This window comes from Dermacentor variabilis, chromosome 6 (assembly GCF_050947875.1).
Source record: "Dermacentor variabilis isolate Ectoservices chromosome 6, ASM5094787v1, whole genome shotgun sequence".
Taxonomy (NCBI): domain Eukaryota; kingdom Metazoa; phylum Arthropoda; class Arachnida; order Ixodida; family Ixodidae; genus Dermacentor; species Dermacentor variabilis.
In genome coordinates, this window is record NC_134573.1 from 153,543,572 (window position 1) to 153,564,568 (window position 20,997).

General features: G+C 42.2%; 1 protein-coding gene across 2 annotated transcripts in view; it reads right to left on the reverse strand.

The window, feature by feature from the left end:
* The window catches only part of Upf2 (UPF2 regulator of nonsense mediated mRNA decay), a 51,303-nt gene that overhangs the window by 15,753 nt on the left and 14,553 nt on the right, over positions 1-20,997 (reverse strand). For both annotated transcript variants that reach the window (XM_075696309.1, XM_075696310.1), the window contains exons 15-31: positions 20,795-20,881; positions 19,460-19,541; positions 18,178-18,303; positions 17,160-17,272; positions 16,572-16,657; positions 16,109-16,217; positions 14,982-15,039; positions 14,833-14,888; positions 14,487-14,603; positions 14,244-14,345; positions 12,672-12,755; positions 11,058-11,201; positions 8,695-8,754; positions 4,973-5,111; positions 4,142-4,278; positions 1,709-1,892; positions 273-368 (exon numbers count right to left, since the gene is read on the reverse strand). In XM_075696309.1, coding sequence (XP_075552424.1) covers positions 273-368; positions 1,709-1,892; positions 4,142-4,278; positions 4,973-5,111; positions 8,695-8,754; positions 11,058-11,201; positions 12,672-12,755; positions 14,244-14,345; positions 14,487-14,603; positions 14,833-14,888; positions 14,982-15,039; positions 16,109-16,217; positions 16,572-16,657; positions 17,160-17,272; positions 18,178-18,303; positions 19,460-19,541; positions 20,795-20,881 — 1,780 coding nt within the window. The remainder of the gene's footprint in view (positions 1-272; positions 369-1,708; positions 1,893-4,141; positions 4,279-4,972; positions 5,112-8,694; positions 8,755-11,057; positions 11,202-12,671; positions 12,756-14,243; positions 14,346-14,486; positions 14,604-14,832; positions 14,889-14,981; positions 15,040-16,108; positions 16,218-16,571; positions 16,658-17,159; positions 17,273-18,177; positions 18,304-19,459; positions 19,542-20,794; positions 20,882-20,997) is intronic.

A 20,997-nucleotide genomic window follows, 5' to 3' on the forward strand; every position in this document is an offset into this window, starting at 1 on the left:
ATTGTGCTGCAGTCAGTTAAAGAGGTTCGAGCAACGGCACACTTGTGAACACATGCGCAACTTTCGTATAGTAAAGTAAGAAAACTTAGTGCCTCGAACAAGGCATATCATGATGCTTTTCAGTTGCTATGACCTCAGCAAAAGAGCAAGAGAGACTGCATATCTAATTTCATTCTCTTGCAGTAAATTATGTTTTAGATGCACTGCTGCAAGAAGTGGTTATGTGTCCACGCTCCGCAGGTTTACATTAAAACATTAGCAACACAACCAACCTTCCACTTCCTGAATCGGGCTCAGGTTTTCCAACTCTTTGGCTTTGTTTCCATCACCATCATCACCATCTGCTGCAGCAGGAGACAGGTACTCAGCTGCAAAGACAAAAAAATAATCTGCAAACAATGTAACTTCCAATCATGCTACATTAAAAAGACAGAACTTAACCGCCGCACACTGGGACACAATAATCACTATGTAAAGTAGCATCGGCAGGAAAAGCTCCAGCGTCATGCCAGCATTTGCAAGAGCAAACCACGAAACAGTTAATTAGGCAAGTGGGTTCAGTGTGGTTAAACATGAACACATAAAATAGAAAGAATGGGCAGGACCCAATGGTGACATCCAAAAGCAGCGTTACTAAATTTTACCAAACCAAGGAAAGCTAAGACAAACCAAGACAAGCCAAGTGCAGCAAGCACAGCAAACATGACGAGGATGAGAAAGGGAACCCAAACACAGTACTGTCTTGTTCTAAACACAATGCAGACGACAGAGCAAAGTAGACAGGCAGATGACACATTAGCTATGTCACCTGCCTCAGTTCCAGCGTTGTCATCTGCATTGTTTTTAAAGGGGTCAGTTCTTTGAACCAATTAGCATAACCTTGCATGCTTGTGCTGTCATGTTTTCATCCTCACTCATCTTGTGCAGTGGTTTTCCCAAGGCTTTGAAATACAAATTCGCTAAGCAACTTGTCGTTTCTCATGAAAAGCTCAACCTTGCTCAAAATTCATAAGCACACACTTAAAAAATTTTCCTTATAACAACGTATAGAATAAAATAGCTTTAATGAGAGCAATGATCAGTCTTCTGAACAATTGCAACAGCACATAAATGATTAGCAGGGCTGAACAACATAGTCAGATAGGTCAGTTACACATACAAAATGAAAATGGACAACACCAAGGAGGCTTTAAAGCATTTCTTAAGTGACAGCCTACTGCAGCTTCTTATGACTAGAGGTGAAGCTAGTGCATGGCTCCAATTCACCTCTGAAAGAGAGCTGTATTAGCTGGAATTCACTCAAAGCTTTAAGGCATTTGCTCTGCTAATGTAGAGGCTAGGCAAATTGGAAAATAAAGGTTGTTTGTTCTTATAGCCAGAATATTATCTTTGGCTGAGTGCTCGTGATCATGATATCCCACGAAATTTGCCAAGAACTTTAGGTTTCATCCTAAAACCAGAGACACAAAAATAGACATTGAGCGGGATCTGCATGCTGAAATTAGCCATCTTAAACACACTGAAAGTAAGATGAAAGCGTTTCCTATTCGCCACCATGGCCTTATGTCTTTTCATGCCCTGAGTAAGATGGCGGTGTCCTGACTTCACTTTCAGGACACGATTTTTACTCCAGAAGTTTTTTTTAAAACCTTCATGCGCACCCCAAACTCCACGTCTCAACATCTGCGTGAATTTTTTCCCCACTCACACAGCTTGGGCTTGAGCTCAGACATGAGATCTTCAACAGCAGCCGTAGCCTCTTCAACGCTCTCGCACAGTTTCATCTTCGGCCGGAGTGGAAGCAGCGTGTCCTTGACGAGGTAGTCTACTGTGATGGGGAAAAGGTTTTCCTCCCCGTACGCGTCAGCCGACTTCTTCTGCCAATAATATTGCTGCGAAATGGCCAGCCAAAAGAAAAACGAGAACCACATGAAAAGAGGTCGGCTTGGCAGCGAGCCTGTCTACACGACATCCCTCAGCAAATTCTCCATCATAGCGTATTTCATGAATGTAAAGCAAGTTTTTTTCTTCAATAAAGCAAGCTTTATGCTTTGAAGAAGCATACAGCAGTGCGTCTAAACTGTGCTAAACAAATGTGACGTGATTTTTTTATCACGCTGAACCCCGCTCAGCAGTTAAGCATCAAGGGAATGCAATTAAGACAACCCTAAAATGCATGTTACTGTGAGTCTGCAAGCAGGTTTTCCACCAAACCCAATGTGCAACATGGTGCAGGTTAAAGTAACATCAAAGTGAGAGCTTAGCTTTGTTAGTGCACATAGTGTATCAACAGCCAGAGCTGAACGAGCAGCATAACAGCACTCCTTTTGCCGACGCACACTCCCATCGCTTCAGCTTTTCGAAGTTCTATAGTGGCTCTATCTGCTATTAGGCCCACATACAAATTGTATTTTTTTTTCTTTCTTTCTTCCAAGGCCTTAGAAAATACGACAGTTCTAGCTTGCCCATACACCTATTAGTATGTGAGGAATACCAGGAATAGCAGCAGCAAAACTGGTAGTGCCATATTGTGAAACAAAGTTTAATAAGAGAGCACACCAAGTTAATATTGCAGTAACCTACTATATTCTACTTAACTGCTGGTTTAAAGCATTAGTACCAACGACGTAATTGTTAACATGCAGTCATTTAATGATTTTCCTTCGACAAGAACACTCACGCAACACGAAAATGTGTGAAACACATTGTAGCAGAACAAAGCATCTCTTATGTCACTACCTGCTTTGCTACTGCTGCTCACAACTTCAATAACCCGATAGTCCATAAACTTTTGTGAAACCTCACTAACACTGTAGCCAAACTCTGCAATGTTGATAGTGTGTTCAGTACACAATTCCAATGCACCCCGGAATCTAACGCAAGCCCAATTTTCACGGTAAGAAAATAAAAGTGCACCTGAATGCAACACATGCCCAATTTATAAAAGAAATACATAGCCTGTCTCCACGTTCGCAATCAGAAAAAAGGAAACATACAGAATTTACCTGCACAGAAAAGAAACTTTTTTTTAATGAGCTTTCATAATAAAAGTGGCGCATCATCGTTGCCATTTGTGTTTCATTGGCTGGCGATTGGTCGTAAGGCAGTATTCCCAAGCAACCACATTTAGAGATACTACTATCACTTTCAGGAGGTTTTATGCGACTCTGCATCGAACTTTCCGAAATGTGCAGGCGAGAGCACTCCTGGCACTCTGCACAGATAGTGAGCTTGGCATACTGCCAGACACGCTAGTGGCCGTACGTATGCGTCAATGTACCTGGTGCCAAGACATGCAAACTCTCGCACAAGTGGTAGTATCTCCGAAAATGATCGTAGTCGAGCACAAAATGAATTCACAGCATTTTTCAAGAAAACATGCTCTACTGCCATCTCGTGATGGCAGTGGCATTGCGTCTAATGGCTCTGACGATAGGCTGTTGGCAATGGCGCTAATGCGGTTTTGGTTTCATATCCAATTATACGCACAGGCAACGTTGGGACCAATCTTTCTCTCGAAAAAGGTGTGTGTTAGATTTGTGCATATACGGTAATGTTTCCGTAATATTTTCCGAACATCTACGCTGTTTCTGTGTTCCAGCAGTAACATATTAAAAGTTGATTAACATATTATTAACCTTTTACTGTACTGCGCTTACTATACTGCCGTGGTAGCCCAGCAGCTATGGTATTGCACTATTAAGCTCAAGGCCGTGGGTTCAATCCCAGCCACAGCGGCCGCATTCCCATGGGGGCAGAATTCAAGAACACTTGTGTACCATGCTTTGCGTGCACGTTAAAGAACCCCTGGTGGTCAATATTATTCCAGAGTCTCCCATAACGGTGTGCCTCATGATCAGATGGTCTTTTTGGCATGTAAAATCCCAGAATCTAATCAAATTCTTTTACTGCACTTCTGGTCACACATTTTTCTAAATATGAGATATTTGTTTGCTGCAGTCACACGGCCCACTTCCACACATCATTTCCATTAGTGCACTTGTACTCTTGGTGTAGTGTCAACGTTTCACGTAGTGTGTAATGACGAGACTTGGATTTCTTGATTATTAGCATGCCATTCATTTAATAACCATACTCGGGCATTACTTAATGCTCGTGTCCCGTGGCAGGGTTGTTTTACCTGGAAGAAGACCAGGAAGCAATCGAGCTTCTTTTTGGAAGACCCAGTGTTGAAGTACTGTCCGCAGGTCTCAAGCAGTATGCAGACCAGTCTTATGCGGAACAGGTTGTCTGGTGGATCCAAGGCACTTGGAGACCCTGAAAAGGACATCACTCATCAATGACAGCAAAAGGTGCCTATTGAGACCTTGCAATAATAGTATTTGATAACAAGCCAATACACGAGGTGGCTCAATAAGAAACTTGTGCATTTATAGCTCAATGATTCTTACTGTTCAGTTTTATTTCCTCCCTATCATCCACTGCACTGAATGTACATGCCACCAAAGCCAGAAAAAAAAAAGACCGAAAAATTTCATAACGCGTAGAACCAGAATAGAGTGCTTATTTTGTTTGACTGAATAGTTTTCAACTTGTTTTCTTTTCTGCTAAATACATAATAAAAACTGCGTGCAGAAATTGCATCATCTCAAGAGATTAAAAAGATGAAATGCCCACTTTTTCATGATGTCTGGAAGAATCCGAATGTGGACTACTGTAAATTCTAATATTTAATTAATTGAAGCAGTTATCAAGCTTTCTTGATGTCTCAATTCTTTCTTGCATGCCTGTTTGCTTTATGAGAATCAGTAGGCCACACCTCATAAAAATTGCAATGTCGCACATTTCAAGCATTAAATATATTATTTAATTTTTCAAAAACCGAAGTACAGAGATACTGATGTTTCTATAAGCACAAAACAAGAAAGGAGGTTAGCTTGCTTCATGTCTTGCAAACAACGAACCCAGTCCCCAAACTCTCCCACACAAACTGCAATATGCCAGCGCTCACCATTGACATTGACACCAAAGGTGATGAAAGAGTAGAGAACTTTAAAGATGACTGATGACTCAACCATCCGGTAGTTGTAAAGCTCGCCAAGGTAGTGCACGACACTCACTCTCCGCTGATTGTACTTTGGGTGATTAACCTGGGGAAATATAGAGACACAAAGGCAAATGGTAGACTGGCAAACTACAGCTGAACGCCTTTATAACAAAGTGTTCGGGGCCTCCGAAATCATCTGTTACACAGGTCACTTCGTCGTAAAGGTTGCGCACCGCATAGCTCACAATACCACTGGAACTGAATTATTTCACTGTTGAGACATTCGTTGTAGAGGCGCTCAACAATATAGGAACTAGTTAGAAGCCACTCTGTACTTCACCTCACCAACTTCGTGCGAGGTAGTGAAAGTTATGGATTGCATCAATCAACCAGGAATGAGACAGGAGCAGGGTATGCCTATAGTCTGCCGCTAACTCCCTTGCATACTGCAACGAATGACTGGAAGAATAAAAAAAAGATTATCAGTATACAGATGGCAAGCCCTTTCCCGAGGGACATATCTGCAGTCATTTGTCCTTCCCGACTGGATGACACAACCTGTGCCTTCCCCTACACTGCATGAAATTGGTGAGACTCATTGAAGGTAACGTATAGTTAAATCTGTTAATTGCTCGCAGCATAGGCAATGCTCACGTTGCTGCTGTATCGACAGACAGCAGCAAGCCATTTCGAAGGCCTCAAAGCAGTGGAGACTAATTAACTTAAACAATTCTATAAGAAGGCATAGAGCATGAGTCTGGCTCATGTTCTTACATAAACAGTGGGAAACAGCCATTGGATACATAAAGGTTTATGTTCTTTGTGTGCCGTGAAGTATGCCCAAGCATAGCAACTAAAGACTGTTGGTAGCTGAGCATAAGGCGTGACAACATGACCTCCAAACTTGTCACCATTTACCGTTTCAAGACAGTTGAGGACAAATCCAGTATGTCAATAAGCCCTGTTTCCCAAATTAGATAGGATGAGACCTACCATGCCCAATGATTGTTGCACAGTGCTTGCTGTATGGCACACAACACAACATTTCTTGAAAACGCTTGTTGTCCAGGTGCTTCAAACATTATGCATTCTAAATTTAGCGTTAAGTAATAATAATAATATTTGGGGTTTTACGTGCCAAAACCACTTTCTGATTATGAGGCACGCCGTAGTGGAGGACTCCAGAAATTTTGACCACCTGGGGTTCTTTAACGTGCACCTAAATCTAAGCACACAGGTGTTTTCGCATTTTGCCCCCATCGAAATGCGGCCGCCGTGGCCGGGATTCGATCCCGCGACCTCGTGCTCAGCAGCCCAACACCATAGCCACTGAGCAACCACGGCGGGTTAGCGTTAAGTAGATGTACAATGTTATGACACTGCAATCGAAGTAAACCTATTCGACCGGTGGCCTACAGTTACCATGCAGCGTCAACACATTCTAGAGCTTCCCAGAAGCCACAGATTGCTGTAACTAGAGTATCGAAATGGAACTAAACCGGACACTGGATAAAACAGTTATTTTTGCTTGAACCATAACTGAACCAAAATGCTACAATTTCTTTTTCGCTCTGGAGTTAAACCAAAAAGAAAGAGTAATAGTTGGTTTGGGCTGGCCACCTTTTCATTCATGCATTGCCTAGACTTGTGGCTCAACTATGCTGTTTCATGCGTAAATACACACCACCTTCTTCTGATTTTAGAAGTAGCAACACCATTAGTAGAGTTTTCAATGTATCACGTCTGGAGGGGGCGGGGGCAGACATGTTAGTAATGCACTTGTAAGCATTTGGAATTGGTGACCTTCTAATATTTTCCCATTAGTCAGAGGCCTATACACGACCTTTGAAATAAAGTGCTTCCTAGCTGGGTGGTGGCTATTAATTGCAAAAGTTGAAATAGGGGCAACAGAAATGGCATATTGCTTCTGACATATGCTTCCGCAACGTGATATTTAAATTGAAGCTTTTATTGCCTACTATGCCAAGCTGTCACAAATGTTTTATTTATAGTAATAAACAGTCTCCCCTCTTGGTGGTGATGCCTTGGGGAGAAATGGTAGAGAGAAAAGGAACTAGCATATAAGGGCAAATTAAAATTGCTCTGGACAAAGAAGTCTCGCAGAAAAATTCTATGGGAGCTTAGGATCCCATTTCTGTTGTTATGTGGCTCCCCTCTTGACCGCTTCCATTGCTGAAAACCTGCGGGACGGAGGGTTGCGGGTAGACTGCTTACAATCTTGCCTAAAAGCTGGGTAGGGGTCTGCACTCCTATATGAGGTGAGAGGTGGCTAGCTTTCCAATGTTGCACTTCAAACAGCAATCTGTAGATGTGCCTGGTCCACTATGATAAGAAATCTCCCCTTTGGAAAAAAGTGCCAGCTTTACATATTTCAGAGCCGTGCCTGTCCTTACCCTCCTTAAAGCAAATTTTGGGCGTTCTTCTGTGTTCTTGGCAAATAGGATTTGGTGGCCAAATTCACGAATTGTTTTGTTCGTAACTGATCCTTGCTATTGGCTAGCCGCCATCGCTAATAGTATGTCCAGCATCAGGATTGGCTAAAATTCTCTCTTACGAACAATTCTAGTGTAAGAACTTTTTGTGAATATGAGAATTCACAAAACCTTTTCGTTAGCTCCAATTAACAACAGGCAGTGGAGCAAGAAATTGTTACTAAGCCCTTGGCCGGGCATAATATGAAGAAAGTGAGCCATCAAGGCTCTCCGAATTTTTAGTTCATGCCTGTTTAGATTTAAGGCTGTTAAAATTAAAATTAAATTATGGGGTTTCAAGTGCGAAAACCACTTCCCGATTATGAGGCACGCCGTAGTAGGGGAATCCGAAAATTTCGACCACCCGGGGTTCTTTAACGTGCACCTAAATCTAAGTACACGGGTGTTTTCACATTTCGCCTCCACCGAAATGCGGCTGCTGTGGGCAGGATTCGATCCTAGATTCAAGGCTGCGAATAGGTCATTTGGACAAGAATGTTTATATGGTTGCATGCTACGACCTATCCTTGTCATCACTTCTCATACCACTCCTTCCCTCTCCTCTGCAAATAAGAGTAGCAGGCTAGAGGACTCTGAGTTCCCATAATAAATTTTCCTCTCTCTCACTAAAACTTCACTTCACATAGATTTCAGCACTGATCTTAGATCTGCATAATTCTTTTGTAACTACTAAATATGTGTGGACAGAAGAATAACACATATAACCTTTCCGTGCAGCCTAGAGGCAGCATCACGCTTTTTTTACAAAATAAATGTATGCTATTTTCATCTAATTATTCCTTGATTATGCAAATGAACTTGAACCAGTTCAAACCAGTTTGAAGCATCATATATATATATTTTTTTTTGCTCATAGTTGAACTGGACCTTAACTGTTTTTGCTGAACCTGAATGAGAACTGAAATGAAGTTACAGTTTGAAACTCTGGCTGAGGGTAAAAAAAAGGATTGGTTCAAGATATCACCCAAAGATGGCACTACTGCGCTCAGGACTACTTTAATGATTACAATAAATATCAACCTAGTTGCACTGCTAGAGAAACAACAGTAGAGACCTCTGCAGCAACATTTGTTGTGATTAAAAATCAATTCACAAGGCTGTGCTGGTCTTACGTTACGCTAAGCAGGTTGGCTCACTGCCCTGTTCTGGATTCTTCTCGCACTTTTTACCCACCTCCATTCCAAGCCTGATGTCTTCCAGAACACCATCCACAACCTGAGGGCCAACTGTTTCCTGCAATAAGAAGTGGGACGTTAGCTATGCTTTTATTGCGAAGAAAAATTCCATTTACCACCATTATTGCACATGGTTTCATTCCCCGATGAGTGTTTAGAGCAACAAAATGTTATACAGATGCAAAACAGTTTAGTGTGATAATGGATAATAATTTACGACACTATGTGAATGACTAGCACATCAAGGAATTACGGAAATGCACAGTGCACAGCTATCATGACATATCATGTAGGTACCATCACATTACAGCATTACACTGAGGAAATGTAGTGAGCAATGAATTGGTGGCATGCTTAAAAAGCCAACTGCAATGAAAGTTCGGACTGGGTGAAGAGCGTAGATTCAGTTAGTGTAGATATGTCACAGCCACTGTTGAAATATTTACATTTTAAATACTGGAGGCGTAGGAAAAAGCTCCCAAAAATAGACTGTTTTCATATTGCAATTGAAAAAAAAAGAAAGAACTGTGATTACCAATCACCAGAAATTACTCAGAGTACAAAAAACCAGCCAGCTTCTTGCCAAGACCTCCCAGATTGAAGAGTTACCAGGCCTGCAGCTTTGCCAAGATTGCATCAATAGCATGTATGTACCACTCAGTTATTACCGAACTAGCCTAAGTAAGATGTTTTTGCAGTTGGCCTTTAATTCTTTAACTCTCCAGTTTTTGTCAATGCAGAGGAATCTCGATAAACGGAAATCACTTAAACTGAACGGCTGCTAAAACGGAACACCATCCTCACGGTTGGTTGGTTTTGTATTCATGCAATGCTTTCTGCAATGTCTCTCAGTAAATCGAACTCATGATAAGCAGAACCAATTTCTCGTCAGCGATACGCCAAGCACTAAGTATTCATCCATTGCGACGTAATATGCACCCCGAGCATGACAAAGGGCGGCACAAAGCCCGTGTACGATACATTGGCCGCATGCTTGCAAACATCCCGGAAACACATACTTTATACATGGACACATCACACACTCAAGAGGGCTATACCTCGGTAGCTTTGGATGGCACCGAATCCCTGAGAGACTCTGCTGCAATGCGCAGAACAAATGCCGCTTACGGAGAAATTCTCGGTGTTGCTCTTGCAATTCGATACGCCATCCGTGCTCCTGAGGAAGTGTAAGTATTGACGGACTCGCAACAGGCATGCCGGGCGTTCCTATCAGGACATGGCAACCCAAGAGCGGCGCACCAAATTCTCAAACAGATCCCGCGAAATACACCAACCATACCTCTCCGCATCCACTTACTCTGGACCCCTGGTCATACCTCGCTGCCGGGTAACGAATGCGCACATGCGGTTGCCCGAGAAATTTCCCTCCGGGCGTCTCGGCGTGGTGAGGCGACTAGTTCAGAGTGGGGGGATCCCTTGCTCCGTTACAAAGACATACTCCGTCATTATACACGCATTCGTCGCACCCATGCCGCACCACTGCCGTCCTTCTCACGGGAGCAAGCAGTGGCATTACGCCAGTTACAAACCGCAACTTTTCCTAATCTTGTCTCTCTCAATAAATTCTACCCACACTGTTATACAGATCGTTGCCCTGGCTGTGGCAGCTCGCCCACAATCTTCCACGTCACGATTGAATGCACTGCAAACCTCTTTCCTCCCTAGCCAACTCTCCTTTACCCCCTACGCAACAAAGCGCTGTGGGACGATGCCCTCCGCGACGGGCCTCCCGAGGTCCTCCGAGCTGTGATACAACGGGCTCGAAACATCACCAGAATCATCTTAGGGACCCTGGACTGAGGGTTCCACCCACACTGCTCTTGCCCTTCAAATATTATTAATAAAGATGTTTTACTCTCTCTCCCTGGTCCCTTGAGTTTCTACTTAAAAAGAGTCCACTTACTGCTAACAAGCGTAGAAAATGTTGTTGCAGATATTAATCTAGTTTGAAGACTCTGCTGACATCTTATTCAATATCTTATACAATTTTTCTACTGAATAGAAAGGATAAGCAATACAATTATTTTTTTATTAGAAAATGGCGTGCAAGAAATTGGCAAAGTAAGAAAATGTAGACATATCATACTTTCCCAGAGCTCTGGATTTAAAGTGTTAAAAACAACGGAAAGCGGTCTTTTTGTCTTAGGAACTTGACATTCATTTGTTAGACTGCCCAATTAGTAGGGCATTTTTGTGGTCCCGTCCATGCACATATTATTGCTCAGTGACAGCATTCATGAGAAAGGACAAGGATTCCTATTGTGATGCAGGAGAAAACAAACAAGAAACCCTGAATGGAGCCTGACAAGGGCACAGAGAGGAAAAAATTAAGAGCCTTACGTGATATGCAACCAGGCCTGCCAGTAAGTTGGCCATACACCGAATGTTGTAGTACTTGACATGCCAGATGGCCACCAGACACTTGGTGGCGTAGGCAGACACGTCAGGATCTTCCCAGTCCAGCTTACGCATCTGACGAAGAATCTGTGGTGCAAATGGATTGGCAGAACAACTCAAGTGACAAAACAAAAGAGAATGAAGACTTGCACATATAAGCTAGTTATTGCAACTTAACAGCAACACACTATTGGCAGCACAAGCTTCATTCAGATGTCGAAGTCCAACAGCCTCAAGAAGATTTCTGACTTGAATTATCTCTCAACAGCTACTGTTAACCCTTTGGCTCCCAGGATGTTTTTCTGCAGTGTACGAAATTCAATTTCTGTCAAAGTGTCACAATAGCAGGAAATTCTATTTATTGGCGATATGTTGGTGAAGATTTTACAATATTTTGAAGCTGGAAACTCAAAATCAATTAACACACACTAATTAATTATTGATTATAATTGAGTTCCTCGGGCAACATGGTGTGGAGGATAATTATATGGCCACATTAAACTGCTTAACTATTTATTATAATACGAATGCATGACTGTGTGGTAGAAGCCCCTGTGAGCGCGTCTGTTCGTCTGGTCTGCTCCCTGGGTCCGTGCACAACAAGAGCCAATGTTTATTTTACCCGCGCCCTCACACAGCATACTGGGGCCGCTCGTGGTTGCCAGACGCCAGACGCAAAACCAAAACTCACTGAACCAAAACTGTGTGCTCCCACAATGGCATCCTTGTTGCTGTCAATATTTCTTGAAGACACCTCATAATCAAGATCGAAGTGCTCTTAATCAGAATTTATAAATTCCTATTTCTACATTGTTCAACATTAAACTTCGACATCGTCCAAAAAACTTGAGGACTTTTTGCACTAGTCCACCATGTCGGGAAACAAAAAACATGGGCAACACTGACAGTCGATAAGCTCTGTTGTGCACAAAACATAGCATAAAATTTTAGTTTTAACCAACTAATGAGTAAATGGTACAGCCTGCCTAGGTGATATTTCATGTTCATTAATTATCTCGAGCACAATCAAGGGCATGCATTGGCAGCCAGGCAAGTATACTCAAAGGTTAAAGGCTCTTGAACCATGCTGAGTATGAACACTTAGTCTTAGATAGCTGTCCTAACAGACATTTTAAAAAATCTTTCACACAAGAACTTGCAAAAACAGTACAGCAAGAGTAGAGCTACACACGTCTTCAACAACAAATATCAGCTCCATGCACCCTCTCATTTGAGCTGACCTTCCTAAGAAGGTGGATCTGGCCTTTGCAGGCCTTCAACATCTGTTCATGCCTTCACCATGCAGCACTACCCTTTACACACTTTTTTTTTTTTTTTGTTAACTACAGTTACTCTACAGACCCGACATAACCATTTCGTGCATTATTGCTGCCAGCATCACCAGCTGCCCATGAAGTTCCTGTGACCAATGACTTGAGAATTGCTGCTGCTGGCATCACAGTACCAATAGCAATGGCATCAATGTGATTGCTGTCACCATCAGATTGTGAGACCTAGCTTGTATTCGTGGGCCACTTGACAAATTAACAGCTATACCTTTTCAGTGTTGCTCTTTGCGAGGTCTTTGTAAAGAAGCTTGCGAATATACTCATGCAGTGGTGGTCGCACAGCACGAACAGACTGCAAGAAGAAAGGAAAAAAAAACGAATTGACATGAAGAAATGTTGCTTCCTGCTTCACGAAAAAAATGCATCAATAAATTTTTTGTATCTCTCCAAACAACAAAGCCAGATGCTTTGAAAAAGCTGCACATCACATTCATGACAACTCAAGGTCTCTTAACCACAAGCTACACTCACCGTCTTGCCAGCTCAACACCATATTACCAAACAACCAGGTAACATAAGCCAAATTATATGAATAATATGAAATTATATGAATTAGATAAATAAGAAAGCTGAATAATAGAGTACTGCACTGTTACAAGTTGTACTTTTTACCCTTACTCCACTTCTTCAAACTTCTGTACATGTGAAGCTTTCACCTCAAACAGTGATCAAGGTTAAAAAATTATTTAAAACTTGACATTACAATGCCCCCATGAGAGCCTTGTTTAATCATGAACAAGGCTCCTGCTTGGGGGTCAGAACACTAAGTTTTACAACAAAGCTATTAAGATCCTTAATTTTTTTTAAATGCTTGCTCCACATGCGCACCTTTTGTGGGATACATATAGACTTTATTAATGATAATTTACCTTTAGATGCAGAACACAAACAGCAGAAAACTTGCAAAAGCAGAGACTGACAAGAAATAGACTGTTTTTAGACCACAGTAATTTTTTTCAGCAACTTTGCTACTGCAGATTTCGCCTGCTTCAGGAACTCGCCTGAATAAACTTGCTCGAAGCAAGTGCCCCTAGGCTTCCTTTCATTGCTAAAATACTTCCAATGAAAGATACGGAGACAGAAAAGAAAAACTTTTGAATAAACAGAATTTTACGTGAAATTCGCAGGGAGCAATCGTACCCATCTTCCCCCACATACTCACATCGTCGCGGTGGCACGTTTCGGATGCGTCGAGACCCAGTGTAGACACGGGACAGGCTCATTACGCCCTCTCCCGGCTCTCCCTCACTCAAGTGACACATGCACCCTACCCCCTAACATTCCCCCCGCAAAGGTAAAAAGGTATAAAACAGCGTCATCTGGGGAGACCCTCTCTCCCTGGCGCCCAACCTCTAACCTGCTGGGTTTACCTGCTGCAACCCATGAGTGATCTCGTTTGCCTGACTACCCCAGGCAAGGCAAGCCTATTTATTACTTATTACAGAGAGGACTTCCCTATGCTGGTCTTCTTCATTGCTTACAGCAATAAACATTCTTAGGGTTGACGCTGCTCGTTGCCTTATTCGTCCGAACCCGACATAGCTGCAATTACACACGCCACGGGTTGGGGAGGACCACGGAATGACTGTGTGCGTAGCTAGATCTGGGGCTCACCTTCAGCCCTGGCCACATGCAGCGCACACCCCCACAAACTCGATGCAACATTTGCAAAATGGTAAAACAAGTCCAAATTTACAAACTTTACAGAGAGATCAGGAAAGTTGGGAGGTATGGCTCAAACAAACAAAAAAATTAAACAGAGAAATTTGTGTGTGCTTACCATAGGTGCTTCAGGGGGATTGCAGTAGTAAAAGGCATTTTCAATCATAGTAATGTACCGGCTATCCAATGCTTGAACAGCCTTCTTTCGCATCATTTGTTCCTGGGAGAAGGAGCAAGAAAGCTTGTAAATCAATGACAGAATGCTTGCTTGACAGCTGGTTGTCACATTAAAGCTGTGTTTAGCGTCCAGAGTTAAGTTTATTCAGCAAAAGCAAACTTTAAAGACAAAAGGAACACTTACTAAGTAAACTTTTGTCCTCTGATGCGATTCAGGTGATCGGAACAGAAAGCGACCGCAGGTCTCAAGGAGGTTGCAAGCCATCTCAATGTAATGATGGCTGAAGTCCAGGAGAAGGTTCTGTATGAATGAAAAAAAAAAAAAGAACTGTTACTTTAAATACTCACCCAATATGGCACTACACCCTTTGTGGCTACCATGTCCAATAATGCTACATTTTGCATAAAGAACCATATATTCCATCTAACTTTATGTTCTGATCAACATTCTGTTTTTCAGACTAAATGACAGGGGTAAACATATTCTGTAAAGAATAGTTTTTTTATGATTTCTGTTTTCTAAAACCTACCTTCAAACAGTAGAGGGCATCTGACTTGGGGAAAATGTTGAATTTCACGAGTTCTCCTAAACAAAACAAAATTGCATCACCGTAAGCATACGTGAAAGTGGGATAAGGGCACAATCTAATGCCTAGAGTGAACTAAAGAATCGTCTTACCTATAAATCTCATTGTCTTCACTTTGGACTCTATGTTTATTTGGTCTTTCTTTTTCAGCTGAAATGCAAGCACACACACACACACAAGAAAAAATCAGTCCACTAGTGTTTAAAATTAAGCAGTAGGGAACAGAGCAACTACTACGTGCTATGAAAACATAGAAGAAATAATTGAGCCATGTAAGGAAGTGCCATCTGATTTGTTCACCTACTTTCATATAACTTGAACATTGGTTAATCTCTTCTAAACAGTTATTGTGGTTCTGTGACATAACCAGTCCTAAAATCCTAATTTATGCTCAAGCAATTAGCAAGGGGAACACCTGCATTCTGACCTCTTGTGTAGGTAGTATTTGATAGCTATATATTGACATGTCGCCCTCTTTCATTAGTGAAACAAAAGAATCACAGCACACAGTTTACCACAAGGCAGAACGCATCTGAGACGCCAATGCATCTGCACCATTCATATTCACACATTGCAATGTTATCCCTGCAATACGAAATGTTCTACAAGCTTCTACAAAATGTAGAACACTGTGCTTGTCACGTGAGAACACGTGCTACAGAGACAGCAGGCAACGCTGTAAAGGAACTTTCAGCACACTTCACACTTTTTATTTATGCATTTCAAATGCTCGTAGCGCCACTGCAGCATTACAGAGAACAGTGGTACATTAGCAATACTACATTGTTGTACATGGATGTCGATTATGAACACATGTTGACCCGAATTTCTGGTTAAGGAGGCGGGGAGGCAATTCCATTCTGACAACGTCTTTGGCACAAACTAATGAAAAAAAACAAGCTGGCATGGAAGCTTGGCATTTCAACTTTAGAGTAGTATAATGATCAACACATGACGAGATGTGGATGGCTCAGCGAAAAAGGACATGCTTGAGGACAAGGTTTGTGAAAAAGCATTCTGTGACTAAGACACAGAATGACATCTTCTTTCTTTGCAGCTTACAGCTTCTTTTGTTAGAAGCCTACAGGTTTCAATAAATGGCCTGAAACTATCTTTGGATATTCCCATCACACAAATAAGCACAAGTCTGAGTCTCTTTTGTGAGTTATCGTTCTTAATATGTAAATTTCAAATTGCCAGTGTAATGCAGTGAACTCACATGAAACTTGAAGTCCTGTTTCAGCATGCTGACAAGGTCATTGGCCACATCTGGCATGCATGGAGCGAGGGTGGCCACAAATCGGGCATAGAATGGCAACAGGTCCAACCTACATTGTGGCCAAAAAGCAGCAATGGTTATTTCCAGTCATAACTTTCTGTTCCATTATATTGCACTCAGAAAAATAAAAGGAAAGAGAGAAGACCTTTATTTCCTCAAACATAAAAAAGTGAAACAATCAGTGTTTCAATCATACTGTTTGCAATAAAAATCTGTGCACCTCTAAGAAATAAAAAAACAGGAATTACACATGTATTCAGAAAAGTGTTCACTGATATATGCAAGGCAAATGAATGATCATAATGTGTGTGTGTGTGTGTGTGTGTGTGTGTGTGTTCGTGTGTGTGTGTGCGTGCGTGTGCGCGCGCGTGTGTGTGTGTGTGCAAAGCAATTGCAAACATACCTTGTTCTGGGAACGAGGAAGAGGGCTTTGATTAGCTTGTTACGATTGGGCTTGGTGTTAAGGCTCATGCAGAACTGCTCTGCAGCCTGAAAAGAAAAAAAAACAGAGAGAGAGGCAACTGGTTACGTACATAGCTTGATGATGTACATGCCTAGTTGGAGCATTTATGGATTCTTTAACTCGAGAAGTTAGGAAGTATCACTGATTAACCCCCCCCCCATAGTGTGTTATTGGTTGATTGATTGATTAGCTTCAACAGAGGCGCAGGACATCATGTTGCTCTTCCACAGTGAATTGCTGTGAATGCTGTGGTCAAAGACGACATCAACAACATAATGCCCCAACACACAATTCTGCTGAAGATTGCCTCGACAAAGACCTGTACATAAATTTATTCACATCTGTGTCATCACTGTAGACACAGCTGTGTGTTGTCTATGATGTGTAACTGCTGTGATTCCATGCATATCTCTGGAATATTAAATTTTTTCTTTCTGTCATCTGTTCACTCGCATTTTCTTACGCCACATTGCAATATGCACGCATGTACACAGTGACTGCGCAACGTCGGCGAGCAAGAACACTCACCTGATCAACCATTTCCCGGCTGACACAGTGAAGCAACGAGTTCAGAAAGCCATCCAAGAGAAGCTTGTTGGCTGTGCCTGGCCCAGTGCCAGGTGCGGGCTCCTCGTCAGGTGCTGCATGGAATGCGATCAATAACTCAAGTCATGTTTGCATGCTTTCCATCCAGGGAAATGACTAGTACAGTGAAATCCCGATCATTCAAAATCTCTTCATTGAAACTGACGGATAATTCCGACTGCTCTGTTGGTCCTGGCAAAATCCTATGTATTTTAATAGAGGTAAACTCCAGCGAATTAGAGCTACAAAAATTGCACAACGATTATTTCGAACAAAATTTCCCACTCTCGTGGATTGTTTTTCAGACAAGCCCAAGCCAAAGGTGACGGTTCGATGCATTGCTAGCTACCCTTAAAAGGAGCAGGAAGGAGCTCCCAGTGTGCACTTGTTCACATTACCGCGCGCTCGATTACATCATCTCCAACAATAGGCACGTGGAGGATGGTGCACGTCCCGCCCCATCTTTCTCAGCTCACCCTCACACGTTTTCCCCCGCACCCACAGCAAACGGTGCGAGGACAACTTTATTGCACATGGACTTTATAGAGAACCTAGGCTTCTTTTAGCACATGTCATCTTGTGCTGATGGAGGAAAAATAGGACTTTTTCAATGCAAGTTTAATGATGGTTTTGGTTCTGCAGGCTGTATCGCCCGGCTGATTCGGCGCTATATTTGAAGGGGCTCTCCTTTGTTCAAACTCTGTCTTATTTTAATAAATTTCCAGTTCTAACTAATCTGACTCCCCTTGGAGTTAGAATTAACGAGATTATGCTATACTATCGCTACAACCAATGAGACAATAAGGCATCTGTGCAGCTCTGTAGCAATTCTACTCAGGGTAATTCTGCTAAAACTGCCGTCACAAGAAACATTTCACCCCAACTGTTTCACTAAGACAGGGTTATACTGCATCACCTCAGCATTGGCTGTACCCCGAAGAACAGTTCATGGGCAACCAACCTTCAATTTCCTGCAGCAATGTCTCAGTTAAGTCCTTCTCCTCTATTTTACAGCCATTGTCCAGGCGGGCGTTCTCCCTTTCCTCTTCAATCTCGAGGGCACACTCCATTTCCAACTTCTGCAAATCTGAAGACAAAAAGAAAACAAAGGAGGAATTAGGAATAAAGGGGACATACTTAGCTAATAAGTTTGAGCACTCTTCGCTTAATATTGATGAGCACATTGTTTATGTTTTTCTGGTGACCGTTCATCACCGCCTAACAACTGTTACAAGGTTGGCGCTGTGCGCAAAACATGCTTTTACATATTGGAACCTTCTCGAATGTTGTCGCATAATTTTATACCAGAAGAACCTTCTCTGTAATCAGGTTGCACATGCAACATGAATAGTGGTGCACATTCTAGAATGTGCATGAGCACCAGGAATCATGCTGGAATGTACAAAGACTCATGTATAAATAGCCTATGTGCTTGACCCATAGATCTGACTTTGATGATCGACAAATGTGCTCGCCATTACTGTTGTGCTTGAGAGTTACTTGCTCTCCTGGGTTCACATTCACTAAATAAAAAAGTTAGTTCGGTGACTCACAGTTGTGCGACTGTCTTGTTCTTCATTGTCGCTACATTGCAATACACTGTGTTGTTTCTGTATATCTCCTGTGTTCACATTCACTAAATAAAAAAGTTAGTTCGGTGACTCACAGTTGTGCGACTGTCTTGTTCTTCATTGTCGCTACATTACAATACACTGTGTTGTTTCTGTATAAGCTTTGTGCATTACTTTAAACAGTAAGCGCAATCATAAAATGGGTTGTCATTTTTGCCCACATACACACTTAAATAAAACTAGTGGAGCCATCGCAGTGCAAATGAAGCAGACAGAAAGAATACAGGACCAAACACCATAGGAATCTTGTGCTCTTGTGTCTGTTTTATATGCTCAGCGGCTTCAGCAAGTATGAACCAACTTGCCCAAGAACAAGTATCCTGCGAACTGCTTTTTTCCCCCAACTTCTGGATAATCCAGAACATGCAGGAGGCAATGTCTCTCTGACAGGATATACACAAGGCATCAGACACTTCTCTTCAACACTGGAAGACGTCATCATTGCACCCTTGAGTTATCATAAACATCACGCAACTCACATGTATGCGAAGAAGCCTTGCAAAGGGGGCTGAAGGGGTAGTACAATGCAATGTTTATTATATTTTCTGCTTTCAAAAAGCCCAGTCTGTCCACATTCTGACTCAAACCATAACGAACTGAATATTTACTTACCTTCTTCTAAAGACACATCAGCAGACTCCTCTACAGAGGAAACTGTGCTAGTGGTAGCCTGTACGCTGTCCTTGAACAAGATCTGGGGTGAACAAAAAGAAGACAAAATTCAGCTAGCCGGTCATGAGATTTAGGCTCGCATTACTAACCAGCTTTTTATTAACCTTAGTAATTAAATGCATGCTAATGAATTCATGATAGCAGTGTAACACGATCAAGACAAGTTCCTCCATTCAACAGTGGCACTACCACGAGTGCTGCGCCAATGCTGTCGGCTTCTTTCATCCCTTGTTCAATTTGCACTAAATAAAGAGTTAAGTACTCGAGGAACACAGAAAGCCTTGAACTATTCCACTGAAGCACACCACGTGTTAGGCAGGGAAAGGCAGCATGCCCTTTTCCTGCCTGCTAATAGTGAAGCATAAACAAGCAAAAGTATAAGAACTCAAATACGACAAAATTTGCAAAAAACCACAAGAACCCATGCCAAATTTCGCCCTGCATAGCTCTTATTCTGAACCATACTGTTGCAATAGGTGTTATATCCCTTTCACGCGGACAAGTTGAGTCACACATGGTTCCTTGAAAAAAAAAAGAAATAGTAATGTTCGTTGTTTTCAAGTGACCATGTTCTTAGTACAATGACTTGCCGTTAGAGCACCCCTTATGACTGCTTTTCATTTTCTGCGCATACCCACATGATGTGACAACACAATGAAATACTGTTGGAAGTCAGTGCAGTGTATGTAGTCTCTCGCAGTCCTTGTCCTTTGCGCTGTACGTCGTTTTTAACATGGATAAAAGGTATCTTCGGTTTGTATAATTCACAGGAATATTGGCATTTCTGCTACGCTGAAATATGTAGTTGTGGTAGAAGTACATATGACATATGAGGCAGAGACTTGGAGATTGACAAAGGAGCTTGACACCAAGTTAAGGACTGTGCGAAGAGCAATGGAACGAAAAATGCTATGCATAATGTTAAGAGACAGAAAAAGAGCAGTTTGGATCAGAGAGCAAACGGGTATAGCCGATATTCTAATTGACATTAAAAGAAAAGAATGGAGCTGGGTAGGTCATGTAATGCGCAGGTTAGATAACCGTTGGACCATTAGGGTTACAGAATGGGCACCAAGAGAAGGGAAACGGAGTCGAGGACAGCAGAAGACTAAGTGGAGCGATGAAATTAGGAAATTCGCGGGCACTAGTTGGAATTGGTTGGCACAGGACAGGGGTAATTGGAGATCACATGAAGAGGTTTTCGTCCTGCAGTGAACATAAAATAGCCTGATGATGGTGGTGGTGGTGGTGGTGGTGGTAGAACAAAAATCATACCCCAGGTATAAATGCCTTGAGATCAGGGAGATTCTCATAAAAACTGCGTGACTCCTCGTCTTCCCACAGCGAACTGCTTCCATCCAGCTGGAAAAGAAAGAGAAAAGGTTGCAGTTTCGCCCGGAAGGCAAGGCATTGATTGCAAATGCAAATTGTAAGACAAATAAAGTAAGGTTAATACTTTTATTGGCCTTATAAATTGC